Raw genomic sequence first — 16,653 nt, 5'->3', positions numbered from 1 at the left:
CCCACACAACAACTCAATGTCCACTATGTGAAGGAGTCTATACTACTGTTTATACTATACTGTCTATACTATACTGTCCTGGTGGACATGGCAACACTTTTTTCATGGTTACATACAGTTTTAGACTGATGTGGGCCAAAGCCTAGCACATACCTGCCAACCTTGAGACCTCAGAATTAGGGAGACATTCAAAGGGTTTTTTTTTTGTTTTTTTGTTTTTTTACAGTGTTTACTTATCGGAAAAAAATAAGTTAAATGTCACCGGCCTGTTCCGGGGGTGTCCAAATTCAGAGGCTGCGTCCAACTGAAAGCCGGGTAGACCGGAAATGAGCGACCGTGAAATTCGGGGGTCTAGCCTTCATAATTACGTCACCTCTGCCGTCTGCTCCTTGCTGTCTAAATAAAATAAAATATAACCGGACGCTTGCGTAGATTCTCGACCATCTCACACTTCTGTTTAATCAGTTTTCTGTTTGACATTTATTCAGCTGTGTGAAAACCCCAGAGGAACCCTCCCGAGGGATTAATAAAGTTTTATTTAATCTAATCTAATAACTTTATTCTCAGCCAAACCGATTTACTCATGAACAAATAAAACACTGAAAAAGGCCAAACAATAACATGTTTAAGTTATTTGAAGTTTACACAGCTACATTCTCGCCTGAAAACATGTTAAAAGTTTATTTCGCGACCCAGAAAGAGTAATGAGAGTAATATTAATACTAAGTAGCTGCAGTAGCAGCTATTGTTGGAAACTGGAATTGGCTGGGCCAATCTAGGATATGGTTTTTCAATTTTGTTGTGGAAAATCGGGAGAAATTGGGGAGAATGGTGGCTCCGGGAGCTTTTCGGGAGGGGCACTGAAATTCGGGATTCTCCTGGAAAAATCGGGAGGGTTGGCATGTATGGCCTGGTATTGCCTGTAACGTTATTATGACGGACACATTTTATGAGTGAACTTGACTTTAAGTGACTTACAGGTTTCTTTGAAAAATACTTTCTTATATGCACGTTCTTCCTCTTTGCTACCGTCCTGTCCTCCTCGCAGCGCAGGTTTGCCGCTGCTAAAACTAAACAGAGCTCCCTGAAAGGCACAGCCAATCACATTGGCCATATTTGTCACATGAGGTAGGACTCCAGTAGAGAACGTAATTTAACTCTTTCTGCACCGCTGGGTGACTGAGACGCTGACAGATCGATTTTTTCTTTCTATTGGGTTTGTATTTCTTTACTCGCAGAGATCAAATTATTGGTGGGGACAATTCAATAATCGCTGGATATTGGTGGGGACATGTCCCCTCCGTCCATGCCAAATCGACGCCCTTGGAGCTGAGGCTTTAAGGCAGAGGTTCCCAAAGTGTGGGGCCCGCCCCTAGGGGGGGCGCAGAGCCATTGCAGGGGGGCGCGGTATGAAAAGAAAAAAAAAAAAAAAGAGCGCTTGGACACTGTGGACAGGTTTTTGACGGGGCTCCCACACAAACGCAAAGCAGGAGATGAAGCATCGCCAAATATGTTTCCAAACCAACTTCCTTCCAAGCCAAAGACAGGAAAATATGGTGAAGCATATCTTCCCTTTGGCTTCACCTGCACAAGTGCCAAGGTAGGTCTCCCCTGCAAAATTAGTTTCCCTGCGTCGGGAGCAGCGCTGGGCTCTCCAAATCACGGACAAACAGGATCCCACACTCTTGATTTTTAGTTCACAAACACTTCTTGTAATAACTAACTACTCCTGACATCTTGGACATGTTAGGTCTTTATACAGTAAAGTTACAGTGGGATACAAATAATATCAGGCTGATCCTGCCGTAATTTGTTCCCCCGGTTCAAATCACGGACAAACAGTATCCCACAGCTGTTTATGTGTTTAAACCCATTTTGCACAGAGAGACATTTTTTGAAAAATGTATTGACAGCAATGTTGAATATTATTACACAGGAAAAAAACAACTACACATAAAATAATTACACCGTGACGCCTCTGCCTTTCTAAATGGAGGGACAGTAACTGCGTGTGTATATGTAAGCGTGTAAAACCTGCAGATAGTCAGATTAACAGTATTTTGTCTCTATCTGCCATTCTGCAATTCATCTCATGTAAACAATAACGTGGCGCACAGCGTGACGTGAAAAGAGGCACATACCTTTGTCGTTGCGTGACGAACTCTGTAATCCTCGTCCACACGTAAACGCAAAAAAGGAGTTTTAAATAATCTCCGTTTTTGGTGAATCGCAACGCCGTTTATGTGTTGACGAAAAGCCCAAACGCATAGAAACAGCTGCGTTTTCAAAAATACCCGTGTAGGTGTGGACGCAGCGTAAAAGAGTTAGTAGTTTATTTTATTACTACCTGTAATTTATTGCAGTTTACTTGTATTTGCTTAATTGTTTACTAAATGTTTGAGGTGTGAAATAAACCGCAATGGAGTTTGTGCGGGGGGGGGGGGCGAACATTTTTCTTGTAAAAAAGGGGGCCTGGCAAAAAAAGTTTGGGAACCACTGCTTTAAGGTGTCCCAGGCGAGGCCAGGACCAACCCTACAAAATCCACCATCAGAAGTCAGTGGAGTACAAGTTCCATCCATTCATCCATCCTCTCCTGCTTATCCAATACAGGGTTTAATGGGGGCTGCAGCCTAGCCCAGCTGTCATAGGGCCAGAGGCTAACATGAACACTCACATTCACACTTACAGCCAATTAAGCTGACCCCATGTATCTCTTTGGACTGTGGGAGGAAGCTAGAGAGAACCCATGCAGACATGGGGTTCTCCACACAGAGACCCTGACTGGATGTGAACCCAGGACCTCCTTCTTAATGTGACACAACAGTGCCAACAATACCATGTTGCCCCTACCAGGCATCATTAGTTGTGCTATGAGAAATGTAGGATCTTGTGTTACTGAAGCTAAATGACATTTCATCTCAACCATTTTTGAAAAAATATTCTCTGTAAAACGTGTAATTTGATGGAAATGCATAAATGTGCTGTCAATGAGTTCTTCATTAAGTGTAGAGAATCATAGATCATAAAACAGATGCAAATCCTTTTTCTTAAGCTGCAGGATGTCTGCTATTCTCGTGATATGTCACTGGAATGTAAACCAAACATGACCTGTCTTTTCAATATAGTGTTGCAAATATATATTTATTTACTCCCATTAGTTGCCACTTATTCCTAAAATAGCTTCACATCAGAACTTTCCCACAGTCAGTGTTGTTGTGCTAAATGAATCTCGTTTAAAACCAGGACAACAAAAAGGCAAAAATGTAACAAGATGCAGGTTTGCAATTTTAATCTCATTAAAAAGCATTTGAAACCTGTCAATCACACAAAACACCAGTGTAATAAGAATATAGAAAGTCTACAAATCAGTTGATCATTAGATTTAGCAATCAGCTGTCAAAGAAGTGATATCATATGAAACAAGTTTCATGTCCTGTATCGAGCATCAGCTTTGAGGTAGAATACACAGAATCCTTCCATCTGCTTCAAGCTGTTCAAACACCTTTATCATCATATTTATCATATCAGCAATTATTGAAACATTTCTTTTTTCATTACAAAGAAACAACAGCTCTGGACTCTTAACATTACACCTTTATTGTACAAAACAGTGGATCAGGTTTGGTGATTCAGTCTTCCAGCTTCTGCCTCCTTCGCTGTTCCCAGCACTGTTCCTACAGAGTCAGCCTCACATAAGCTCAACTACAAATACAAAAAGTTCCAGTTTGAAATGTGACAATGCATTCTTTAGCTCCTTGTTTCCCTGAATCTCTACAAGAGGTCGTGACATAAAAGAGACATATAAATAACAAACGATAAACACAGGAGCGGTCCTGTAACGGGGGCTGAAAGGTTACTAAGAGCAACACTCCATCCGTCTGACTTCAGTTAAAGGCACACGAGCTTAGTTGAGAGCATAGTTGAACTGGTTGGAGAACTTGTCGTGTTTTCTCTTGTCAGCCTTATTCATCACCTGAGCCACTCTTCTCAGGGAACTCCTGCAGGGAGGGAGAACAGAGCAGGGAGGAAAGCAAGAGAAGGACAATGAGAAGGATTGATGGGAAAAAATCCAAACAAACAACAACTTTAAGCCCAGGAGCTAAAACCCATTCTGCTCATTTCTAGCTCCAACACACAAACCCACACATGTGCAATAAGACTGCTATATGTGCAATTCTTCTTCTGACGAAGTTGTGTTTTTGTATTTTCCTACTCAGTTGTATATAGTATTTGTATTTTATTCTATTGTATATATTATTCTATTCTATTTTATTCTATTGTACATAGTATTTTATTTTATTTTATTTTATTGCATTCCAGTGTTTTCTAATTTCTGCTACATAACTTTGCACTTTTGCTGTAACAAAACAAATTTCCCACCTGTGGGACTAATAAAGGCCATCTTATCTTATCTTATCATATTTCTACTCTTAGACTGTGATACTTGCCTCCACAGTTTAAATAATAATGAATCATTAGTTATTTTATACTGGGACTTGGTCCAGGCCTTCGACTAAGAGCACTTTGAGGATCAACTCAATGGTGCAAAAATACAATTTCATGTCTGTCAAAGTGTCATCTGTGGATTTTTTTGTAGATTGTTGTTTCTTGTGATATGATGCTAGTAAGTAAAGTGCCTAAAATAAACTGATTAATTGGGTCTTTGCTAAACTGTCATTTATGGGTAAGCTGGCTGAGTTAGGTGTCTTTTTTGAGGCCTGTGTTCAGTGGCTCAACTTTATTTAACTCGATGTATGCCACACTGTTTTGTCTTTGACAAAGTTTCCATCTTTTAGTTAGTTGGTCGTTTCCAGTTTCACCAAGCACATGTTCTTAGCTCCTACACTCAGAGAATCATCTAGAAGCTGAAGTTAGCATTCGTACTTGTTAAAGACTTTTTTCTCTAGTCTGCAGCGGGACGTGTTGGTGCTCTGCTTCAGGTCGCTGAGGTGGGGGTATTTCTTCTTCTTCCCTTTCCTTTTTTTACCGCCCAGCCGGTCAGAACCCAGGTCCTCTCCTGTTGCTGCCTCAATGTCTCGCATCAATTCTGCATCTCGCCAATCTGCAACAGAAAAACAAATGTTACTCTGCTCCTGGAGGACGTTTAGGATTCTCCCACTCTTCATCTCACCTCATTCAGAGAGATGAAGAGGGGTGGCCCGGTACTTTTGTCTATACAATCCAGCAACAGCGGGAAAAGATCAGAGGTCCTGAGAAAACTATGAAAACTTTTCATTTTGTCCTCTTTTTTTCATTTCAGCTGAGATTTGTTCTGTGCAGCAACACCTGTGGCTTTGAAGACAGCAGTGAGCATCACTGTGGCATCCTGTAGCAGCACAGCCATGAAATACCCGCTCACCATCGGACCAATTCATGTCAGCCTGGACTGATATCCTGCCCCAAGATCCCTGCCAGGACATTATGTTGTCTTCAATGAGACTTGGAACCAGTATTTAATCCAATATGGCCATTAGGAAAATGTTCCCTGAGATCATAGAACAAGGCAGCTGAGGGGAATTTTCTCAGACTTCTACACACACTATTAATTATTTAAAAGAATCCAGGTTTTACTTTTTGTCCAGCTTTTCTATACAGCCTATGGACTAAGGTTAAGACAAGGACTGAAGCCTTAAACTGGACTACAAAAACAAACAAACAAACAGCTATTTTAAAATGTGGATATTAAACTTCTTTCTGCATGCGTACTTCACTTGCTTTGTGTTTTTCAGCCACAAAGGCCTGGTGCGTGTAAGGTTACTCCCTGTACGAGCTGCTATGATAGCCCAAAACCTGAACAAAAACCAATTTGACTGAGAAGTGTAATAAAGTAATTAGAAGTGATAATGTAAATGAGCTCACAGCGGCCGTCCTTACAGAGCATGGGTCGTAAACAGCGTGTCCTACGGGCTCATTCGGATGCAATTTTGGTGTTAATGAAAACTGTAACGTCATAATTCTGGCTGATAAAGTAAAAGCAGCTGTAATGCAGAGTAATGACGATCTAAACGAAGAGACATTTCTAGTTAATGATGTACTGCGAAGGAATTCTAGATAAACCTGCGGTAATGCAAAGTAATTACACGGTGATTGTGATGGGACTGAAGCCACACTCAGTGCTCCGTCAAAACACTGACCCCAGCTCAGAGTGAGCGTGCACGCAGGGTTATTAATCAGCTGCTCTGACCCCGGGTCTGACTGGGCCTTCAACCATCCCTCATCACACTCTCACACACACATGAGCAGTAATTGAAAAGCAGCTGGTGTATTTAGGGGAATCATTACTGCTATAAGAGGAGCAGCTGCATTTACATTCATGTGTGTTCAAAGTGTGTGTCCTTTGTCACTTTGTTGTTGAAAGTTTCAGAGAAAATAAAGAGAAGAGATGAAAGAACAATCAAAAGAAAAGCACGAGAGGAGAAAAAAAGAGGCGAGCGAGAATAACAGTGGGAATTTAATCAGTGTTGCAGCAGGGCTCTTTTCTCCGTCAACACCTCTTAGTCCATCCAGCTGGGGTCTCTATGTGTGTGTGTGTGTGTGTGTGTGTGAGGGCAGGGGGCAGAGGTGTGTGTGCTCCTGGGGTCTGTGGTTGGTTCAAATGTAACTCGGCTACGCATCACTTAACACAAGGAGCCTGCAAATGTGTGACAGAGTAGCACAGCATCCATTTCCCTCCTCCCTGTCAATCACCTCAATGGACTTCTTATTTTTTAGTATGTGTGTGTGCATGCATACGTGTGTGTGTGTGTGTGTGTGTGTGTGTGTGTAGGTCTGAGTCAGACGCATAATGCAACATACACATCTTATTATAAGACGAGCAGAGCTCAAAAACAAGAGTAACACAGTCATGAGAAAAAGAAGATTTTTACAGACCTCTGTGTCTCTGAGTAGTCATGTAAAAATCAAAGCATGCCCCATTGGTCAATAAATTATAGAACCACCTTCAGCAGCATTACCTTGAAATAACTGTCTTCTGTGTGAGTTGTAAGTTTTCATACAAATAATAATAATTCTTAGTGTAATTATTAGTAGCTAGCTGGCCGTTTGTTCTTATGCATGGTTAAAATTTGTTCTCTAAGTCTGAACGTGTTAAAAAGTTTGTACGTATGATTTACACACACATTCTCATTCTATCTTGAATGTCACCTGTAACGACCTGTCATTAAAAATGACTTCCATTGTTGCTAGATGTCGTCACTTGCAGTATAATATCTTGGCACATGGATGCTGGAGAATCTGGATTTTGGCAGATGTATTCTATTTTTTCTTGTGTCACTTTTTATTGATTCATTTATTTATTTTTAAAGGGTCACCGCTCCTGTGTGCGCCTCTGCAGGCTCCCACCTTACACCTCAGACACTATTCAACTTTCTAGTTGGGGTGGCTGTAGCTCAGGAGGTGGAGCAGGCTCTCTAGTGATCGAAAGGTTAGTGGTTTGATTCCTGGCTTCTCCAGTTTCCATGCCTAGTATCCTTAGGCAAGATACTAACCCCAAGTTGCTCTCCGACGGGTGAATGTTCGTGAGGAAACACTGAAAACTAAGAAGCAAAGTGATTGGGTGAATGTGTTGTATAGAGTGCTTTGAGTACTCTGGGAGAGAAGAACAGTGCTATATAAGAGACAGAGTTCCTCCTTATTTCTTGCCTAGAGGTGCAGGCTCCTCTAAAGCCACATCGTCACCTCCGTTTTCACCGCTTCTCCTGGAGAGAAACATGTTTCCTTAGATTGAAAAACGGGGGCGGGGCAGTATGCAGATAGTAGTAGAGATCCTACAAGGTGTTGTTTCCGAACGAGCCCGACTTGCTAATGTAAAATGGCAATAAGAACAAAATAGGCCGGTACGCACTTTTCATAAACGTTGCATGGGAACCAACTTTCTGCGCAGAATAAGAACGATTCCATACAAATATTAGTAAATGGAGCTCGTCTTGTGTTTTGTACAACTTTTTACAGAAAAAAGCCAAGGCGTTCTTCTGGTGACCCTTCCAAACGCTGGCTGTTAGTTTCTCTAGTTGTACTGTCATAAACTCTAACATTTGACATTCTGAGTCCTGCAGAGACTAAGATGGAACTGGCATTTTTTTTGTTTCTCTGAGCATGGGAGCATCCCAGCATATTCACCCTACCATGGGTGAATATCCTGGGATGTGTACTCCTGGAAAGATGGCGACTGTATTGATTGTTTGCACTTGTGAATAATGTTTCCAAACAAGTGAATAATCTTAATAAACTTCAAATCATCTGGTAATGACCACGTAACCTCTCTAATACTGATGGGCAGCAACAGTTGCTGATTTCTTTCGCCCTGAATGCTCCACTAGTTCTGCTTTTTTCCACATGCTGATGAACAGTTAATCAAGTGCACTTGATTAAGAGCATCGGGTTGCTACTAAACTCCTATGGAAGCAGTAAAGCAGTACTTACTTCAAAGGACTGTACAGAGTCCTATGAAAACTTTTGTGGCTACATAGTAGCAGTACATTTCACTAACAGTTGTAAATAGAACTGAGTGACCATAGCAACAGACGCCTCTGCAGTATTTACCAGAAGACTGAAGAATAATCTTCACTATGATTTACAGGCTGTAACTTATAGGGATCTGTGTTCAATTTAGCTTTTAATCTGGAAACTTGACAGCAAATGGATTCAATTAAAACACGGATATTTATAATCTTTGATTTCCTCCGTTCCCTAATTGCATTTTGTGTTGTGGGTGTGTCTGTCTATAGTTTTCAATTTCTAGTTTGGTTGTTTTTTTGTAATTTCACACCCTAAATAATAATATGGATAATAAATTGCTTCTACTTTCTAATAAGTTAGACATAGTTTCTTTAGGCCGGCTGTGTGCTTCCTCACCACCTGCTGCTTCTCATCTGTCAGTGACCGGCTTCATCAAACTCCATTAAGAAATCCTTTGCTGCCCTACTGACTTCAGTATAAGGAAGCCGACCAGGAAGACTGACACTAATCTCAACCGGCTTCACATCAGCCAGCTCACCCTGTTGTACTTTGTTGACTTGTGGTTATCTGAAAGCAATTAAGCAGGAAGGTTCAGCTATTGCTTTGTGGACACTGTAGGATTAACATAGCTGTAAAACATAAAGACACTGCTGCTACATGACTGACAGTAACTGAAAGAAGACTTCCATGATGACAGTGCTCTTGTACGGCAAATGTCACTAACAGCTAAAGTACTTCTTATCCTCTAAAAGCCTTTTTCTCAGCACTTTCAGAGAGGTTTCAGACTGCGGACAGATTGTGCTGATGGAATTTTATGGTAACCTTACATCAGGTGAAGCTTTTGATTTTTATTCTCTGGCTGACAGAACTTTTTGGTAACACCTTTGTGCAGCTGTACTGTTACAAATACACTTACAGTCAGAGTCTGATATAAGCTTCCTTGGAGTGGTCTACAGGGGTGGTTACTATGGGCAACCCTCGGCGTGGATATAAGGCAATAATTAAGTAAAAACGATTACGTTTGAGCGTAGCTGCTACTTTAGGAAGTGGTCTGTGTGTGTTACTGGCCGTTTAGGCTCACTGTATGTGCCTGTGGAGGTTTGAAGAGGTAAAAGCAGCTGAGGCCAACAGTTCATCAAGTTATTCAGGCCAGCGCCCCCCTACTGTGAAGCTGATGTGTGTGTATGTGCGGCTAAGACTCTTGGATCGATATTGTAGTTGGTAACAAAAGATGCTATTTCACAACTCACTGGACTGCAAGCTACGGCTACAGACACTCTCACACACACACACACTCTCACACACACATGCACGCACGCACACACACACACACACACACAGCAGCTGGTTAAGACACTGCAGGCAACTGCTGGACATCCTGCAGACTGGAGACGCAGCCACACGACCTGAGCTGTCCCTCACATACACTCATTTCTAATTCTGTTGCTCTTGGTTACTCTCAAAGAAAAGCTGAGCATTTTTAACTCTTCCACCTCTAACTCCAGCTCCAGCCTGCATACATCATAGAGCTCTCACTACCACCTCGGTCACACATCACCCTTGACACTCACCTCCACCTGCACTCACTCATCGTCACTACCTCTGCTATTACACCTGCCTCCGTCTCATTTGTGCATGTTTTCCATCTCATTTCTACAGACTTTCAATCCTCTCTACTCCAGAACATACCTTCACCTCTCCAGGCTTGACTCCCTACACTCACTTCGAGCGTCTCCATAGACTCTGTCACCCTGTCCATAACCACAGGCTCAAAGGTAAGCCCTGATGTAATCCCAGATCCACCCAGAACCGGTGTCCTGCCATCGTCATACATGTCCTCCACCACCCTCGCATATTTCTCTGCTACTCCTGACTTCCTTCTCCTTCCTCTAGAGTCACAAAGACTCAGTGCAACTCTGTGCGCCCTTCCCTTACAAACCTTTGATGCTATTGTTAAAATTCAGTCCTCTGATAACATTTCTTCTGTGCGATTTAAATCTGTTTGTATTTTTCGCTTCTCACCAGGCTGCTGCTCTCTCTTCCTCCTTTCTTCCTGCTCCTCCCTCTCTTGGTCCTCCTGCCGGCAGGCTCGACCCTCCTGGTCTCGTGGAATGATGGGGCCATGGAAAGGACACTGAGGAGACACAGGCCTTGCTCAGTTTGGGGAATCAGAGGGAGACCTACAGTTGCTCACTTTATGACAGACTCCAAGTTTATCCTGTTACCTTGAAGCGGTCCTGCCGCTGACAGAGCTTTCCATCACTCAGTGGAGCTCTGCAGAAATGGCTAACAGGAACGAAGCTCCCAGGGAAGGAGATGTATCTGCTCCTGCTCTCTGCCAGCAGCTCTTCATTCTCCACCTCCTCCTCCACCTCTGCTGGAACCCAGAACTGGTGCTGCGAGGCTGACCTGCAGCAGAAAGAATGTGACACATGGTTTACAAATGTTAAAGAAGAGTAAACACACTATAGTTTTAATATTATATAAAAATGATCCTTTTTACTTTATCATCTGTGACACAACACACAGATCAGTAAACTAGGGACAGTTAAGTGTCTGCTGGGGATGACGTGCTTGTCTGGTGCATACTTAATGATCCTGCCAGCGCTGGGCTGCTCCTGACCCCAGTAGAACACGTCCAAACCAAATGGAACCACTGGAGCATTGACATTGGTCTGCTTTGAACTGGACTGAGATGAACTGGGCTCTGAGGAGCTGCTGCTAAATGGAACACATTTGGAGAACCATTAAAAACCCACACACACGGACACGCACACACACACACACGGACCTGTTTAATATAACGGTGTCAGTATACGCACAAGTAATCCCTGTTAGCTGTAGGCTCAGACTTCACACTGTTCTAGTCTCTCCTTTATATTTAGAACAGTTACTGTCACTGAGACATAATACGGCAGTGTTACTATATGATTATAATGTAGTGTGAAGAGGAGGGGGTGGGAAATGATTCCTGGGGGTTTAAAGAAAGCAGACCTGCAGAGGCAGCGATCAGACTTCACCTGGATTCTATGGGCGGTGGCATCTTCTCTCTAAGGAGGTGCAGTGTGGCGACGACAGAGGTTGGATCCTGAACCTCTTCTGCAAGCTGCTTTAGGCGCCTCATTGAAGAATAGGAGGAGGAAGAAAGAGGAGGAGCTGCAGTTTTTTTAGTGGAAGGTTTCTTTTCTGCGACTGATCCTGTTGAGGTGGAAGGAGAGGGATCCAAACCTGCGAGCAGCGAGAGGTGGATATCAAGATGTAAGGACTGGTTCATCTGACATCTGGGTTTATTTTCGCTCCAGCTCCCATGAACTAATGGTGAAAACACGCAGCTGCTGCTCACTCTTCCTTCCTCTAATTAAAATGGCCAACATCAGTGGTGATCGCTAACATCACCTGCTCATTAATGTCACCTGAGAACATGGCCACTGAAACTTTAGCATGATTCATGTGGTCTCTCCAAGCTGCTGAACTCTGCCTGAGCCACTCACTCTCACATATTTTGCTTCTTAGAAGCCAGACTTGGATTTTTTAAAGCAGTATTGAGTGACAGTTCTTCAAACTTTCACAGAACTTTCTGAACCCTGAATTGTGTTCATTGGAGTGTGAGCATGTGCACACGTTAGACAGAAAGTAAGTGGAGAAAAATAGTGCTGAATGTGTGTGTGAATGGGTCAATGAGGCATGTATATAAATGAGTATATAAAGAGAAGTCCCCTTTTATTTTCTGCCAGCATTGGTACATCCGAGCTTACTGACTGATTTGGAGCGCCGACAGGAATGAAGACAGACCTCCAGCAATGTGGGGTTATATCTCCAGGACAAGTGAAGTCAGACGCTGACTGTTTTGTGTGTGTGTGTGTGTGTGTGTGTGTGGGTGTGTGGTCAAGCACAATATCATCTGGAGTCTCTGGGGATTGAACAAGACTTAAACACACACACACAGCAGGTGAGATCAGAGGGATGCAGTAAGCCGAGAGCTGCCAACATGCTGATCCCAAACATTATTAGGACTGACCCGAGTGCTTCAGGGATTCAATCACTGGCACAAGATACTAACACAAGTCATTCACACGGTGGACAGTCTGTTCAAACAATAAGACAGGCTAACTTCATACTTTTCGACTCCTTCTTCTTTAATTAAACGGTACACAGACTGTTTCTTATAAAGAGCTTTTCTTTTCTATTTGAGCACTCAAAGCACTTTGCAGCATACTCACTGAGTCATTCATACAAGCACTACTTCCTATGGGCAAGTGCTTTCTATCTAACATTAACACATATTCATACTCCAAAGGATGCACTGGAGAGCAACTTGGTGTTGGTATCTTGGCCAAGGATATGTGGCATGTAGACTGGAGCAACCAGGAATCAAACCAGCAACCGTCTGATAAGTACATTACCTGCAACAACATTTGAACTAGAAAAAGAAAACCAGTTAACTTAATATAAAAGATGGCTAAAGCTACTGTGACATCCACATTCGATTAGTAAAGTTCTGTCTTAAAGCATCATTGTTACAGTCACCTTCTTACAATAATCACAAAATGATAAGCAAGGGATGAATTTGAAGGACATTGTATGCTCACTGTAGCCCTGCCAGCTTTATCATCCTTCTGGACATCGTTTACTAAATGGACATCATGCTATTTTCAATAACACTCAAAAGTAGTAGCTGAGGCCACAAACCTGTCAGAAAAGCTGTGTTTCTGAGGCCACAGAGCAAAGAAGCTGAAGGTCATTTTCCCCCTGAGCTGGTGGCTCACAGAAGTAGCCACGATCTGGCCATCAGGAAGAATGCAGATAAAACACCTGGAAGACCTTAGAGGTCTATCATTTATACACAGTCGACTGGAAAGCATGCATTAACTGAAATAACTCAGTGACACAGTGATGCTTTAATCACTCTGTATTCTTTTCACTGTTTGAGCTTTAACCAGCACTCTTTGTGTCCTCTTCTCCTGCACTGGGTTCTTTTGGGCACGAACTGCAGAATCAGTGCCACCAGCTGTTCCTGCTAACAAACTGCTAATATAACAGCAGTGGATGGAAATGGGGAATAAAGTCAGGGACAGGGAATAACGACATAGTAACTGTGATCACAATTTCCATAATTTACTGCTTTGCAGATGGAGTTAGTGAATCCGGAGAAGATACAGGCAGTCACCGGAAACGAGATTCGAGAAGCATCTAAAATGACAGAAAGTAATCGCATGGATTTTACAAGCCATCCTGAAGACTGACTGTGCAATAACTGAGACAGGATCGTTGAAACAAAATACATCTACTTCCAGAGACTGCACGTGTCCCAAACAAAACCCCAACAATTCAATCAACTGGTAAACATCTTCCTGCCTTTCAGCTGTGCAGGTGCAGGCATAGATGGAGATCTAGGTAAGCACACATTTCCTATATCAGAGATACGATAACGAGACATGAAACTCAAAGTGAAACTCAGCTGAAATCTATGGGACGATTCTGTAAGAGCACAGCTCATGATACGAGTATAATGTTCAATAAATGACATTTGTTGCTAATAATTTTGTGTTTTTTGTTAAAATCAGATTTGACTGGTTAGTGTAGTTTTACATGACGGGGATTTTTAAAATAATTCACGGCGCTTTCCCAGTTCTTGGAGATTGGGAATTAAAAATACCTCCCCGAACACACACACACACACACACACACACACACACACACGATCATTTCAGAGCACCAATTGAAAGAGGTTAGTCTGCTTGTTGTGGATGTTAAGACACACAGATCAATGGGAGGAAATGTGTATAGTAGTGTGTGTGTGTGTGTGTGTGTGTGTGTGTGTGCACACGCGCGCCTGGGTTGTTAGAAAAAGAGACAGAAATGCGGGGGTTTAACAGGGTGCAAGAAAAAAAGAGTGAAAGAGAAAGAGAGGAAAGGCAGGAAGAGGTATTGATTTTCCCAGGTTAAGCAGGGCCTGTAATTAAAATGTTAATTTGAGAAAGAGAGCGATAGTGTACTGACAGCAGAGAGAGGGATAAGAGGACTGATAATCAGGATGACAGAACAAGACAGAGGGGTGGAATGAGAAAGTGGAAAGAAGGGGACACGGGAAGACGGGAAACAGAAGGAGTGGACGAAGTCAGGAAGAATTGAAAAGAAAGAAGAGGAAACGCTAAAAAATGATAAATGTGATCCACGGGCAGAGATGAAAAGAGCGAGAGGAACTGAAATGCTATTGTGATCAGGGAAATTAGGAGAGAAAGGAAGAATGGATATGATAGCGGAGGAACAAAGACAAACTCTCAGCCATCCATACATCGGATTTTAAAATCCAACTCTACTTTTGATCCTGCAGGAGCATTAATTCACCAGGTCAGACCCCTCACCTCTCAACCCAACAGGAACAACTTCTTCATTTAGTGAAGACAAAAATTAAAGCAGAAAAAGAAATTAAGCTGCCCGTCTGAGTAAATGCAACATTTGGTGTTAGACATTTACATTTCAGCTAGGTACTCACTACAACGTGTTACCAAGGGTTCAACAATCCATCCTTACAATTATAATTATGCAAGAGCAATTTGTCCAATCGCATTTCAGTTTCTGAAAACGTGTGGACTACATCTAAAAATCAGCAGTAACTCCTAAACATCTGGATTAAAGATGAAAGCCTGTACTTGATTCTTTGATTGAACATCCACTATAGTGGTGTGTGCAGGCAAAATGACAGAAAGTCCAAATACTTCTTATTTCTTTACAATTTAAACAAGATGGCAATGGTACTGTGTGTGTGTGTGTGTGTGTGTGTGTGTGTGTGTGTGTGTGTGTGTCCATTTGACGATGGGTGGTAAAATCTGAGTGCAGGGCTAATAGGGGCTCATTAAAGAGGTTGCATTGTTAATTTGGTGTGGCCCCTCTAGATCATTACCTAGCCCACTAATCACCCTGACAAACACAAACACACACACACACACACACACACACACACACACACACACACACACACACACACACACACACACACACACACACACACACACAGCTGTTTGGGTCCATCAGATATAATCTAATTACTCTAACGTCTAACTGATTAGTAATAGAGGGAGGCGGGAGTGGATGGGTTCACAGGTAAAACAGGCTCAGTGTGAATGTAATGACTCAGGAAGGTGGTGCCAAGCACTCACTGGGGGTCAAAGGTCACAGTACAGCCAAACTGCATAGCTGAGCCAGCAATAAGTGCCTGGGCAACAACATCCTGTGTTATGATGTCATTAACACTAACACATAAATATGATCGGTCTCTCTCCTACACACACACACACACACACACAGTATATAACTTCACATATGAAATGGTATGAGTGATGGAGGGGTGGAGGCAGCGCTGCTCATGGCAGAGCACACTAAAATCCTGAGAGAGGTTTTAGTATTTACTGTTGCCTGGAGCTTGTACCTCGTATTAAAAACAGTCAAACTGCAACTTATATTTGGAAAAAATGTTATTATGTAGCTGACATAGCAATAAAATGCACAGGCAGCTGGTTATTGACCTGAACATTTGACCTTTAACCCAGTTTGCTGCCTGGAGGCTAGACATGATCCATACATGTCCAATGCAGCCATGGTATACGAGGGACTCTCACAGCCATTCATATGTAAGCACCAGAAAAAGGCTTGCAGAAACAAGAGTGTCTCTATTACAAACCTACGCTGCCTTCAAATCAGGAGAGATCAGCACACATCATGCAGTTTGGCTCATTTCAGCCACCAAACACCTTTGGCAAACTCCCCATAAGAAACTGGCTTACTGTTTTTTTTATTTTGTGGGAAATCACAACACAACTTTTGTTTCTTATATTTTTAAAGTGACTCCTATTTTTATTTTATTTTTTTACTTCTGAGTGCAAGAGAACGCAGCTTCACTGTAACAGACATCTGAGATGGATGCCAGCAAACGATAAATTTTGAATTTTTACCAAGACATGGACTAAGTATTAATTTATTAAAGTCGGATTAGTGTGTGATTAATTAGGGGAGAGCACAGAGAAATGCAAGAGCTTGCCTAATCCAGAGCGAGAACGGTTGTACCAACACATCCAGGGAGCAATCACAGTCAGCTTTGTGATTTCCCACAGAATCACAAAAAACATTATACCATTCTCTGGTGAGGAGTTTATCAAAGAGTGTCTGGTCGAGTCTGTCGGGCTAAAATGCCCTGA

At 42.4% G+C, this 16,653-nt stretch overlaps 1 protein-coding gene across 3 annotated transcripts in view; it reads right to left on the bottom strand.

The window, feature by feature from the left end:
* Positions 1–3,275: 3,275 nt before the first annotated feature.
* The window catches only part of uvssa (UV-stimulated scaffold protein A), a 33,311-nt gene continuing 19,933 nt past the window's right edge, over positions 3,276–16,653 (bottom strand). For 2 of the 3 annotated variants that reach the window (XM_025909550.1, XM_005458885.4), the window contains exons 10-15: positions 11,479–11,686; positions 11,048–11,179; positions 10,684–10,867; positions 10,481–10,592; positions 4,886–5,063; positions 3,276–3,999 (exon numbers count right to left, since the gene is read on the bottom strand). In XM_025909550.1, coding sequence (XP_025765335.1) covers positions 3,906–3,999; positions 4,886–5,063; positions 10,481–10,592; positions 10,684–10,867; positions 11,048–11,179; positions 11,479–11,686 — 908 coding nt within the window. In that variant the 3' untranslated portion in view covers positions 3,276–3,905. The remainder of the gene's footprint in view (positions 4,000–4,885; positions 5,064–10,480; positions 10,593–10,683; positions 10,868–11,047; positions 11,180–11,478; positions 11,687–16,653) is intronic. The other variant, XM_025909552.1, reaches the window with a different exon arrangement.

The sequence above is a fragment of the Oreochromis niloticus genome, linkage group LG2 (assembly GCF_001858045.2).
Source record: "Oreochromis niloticus isolate F11D_XX linkage group LG2, O_niloticus_UMD_NMBU, whole genome shotgun sequence".
NCBI lineage: Eukaryota > Metazoa > Chordata > Actinopteri > Cichliformes > Cichlidae > Oreochromis > Oreochromis niloticus.
The sequence above is the reverse complement of the archived record's forward strand: the minus strand, read 5'-3'. Positions and strand labels throughout refer to the sequence as shown.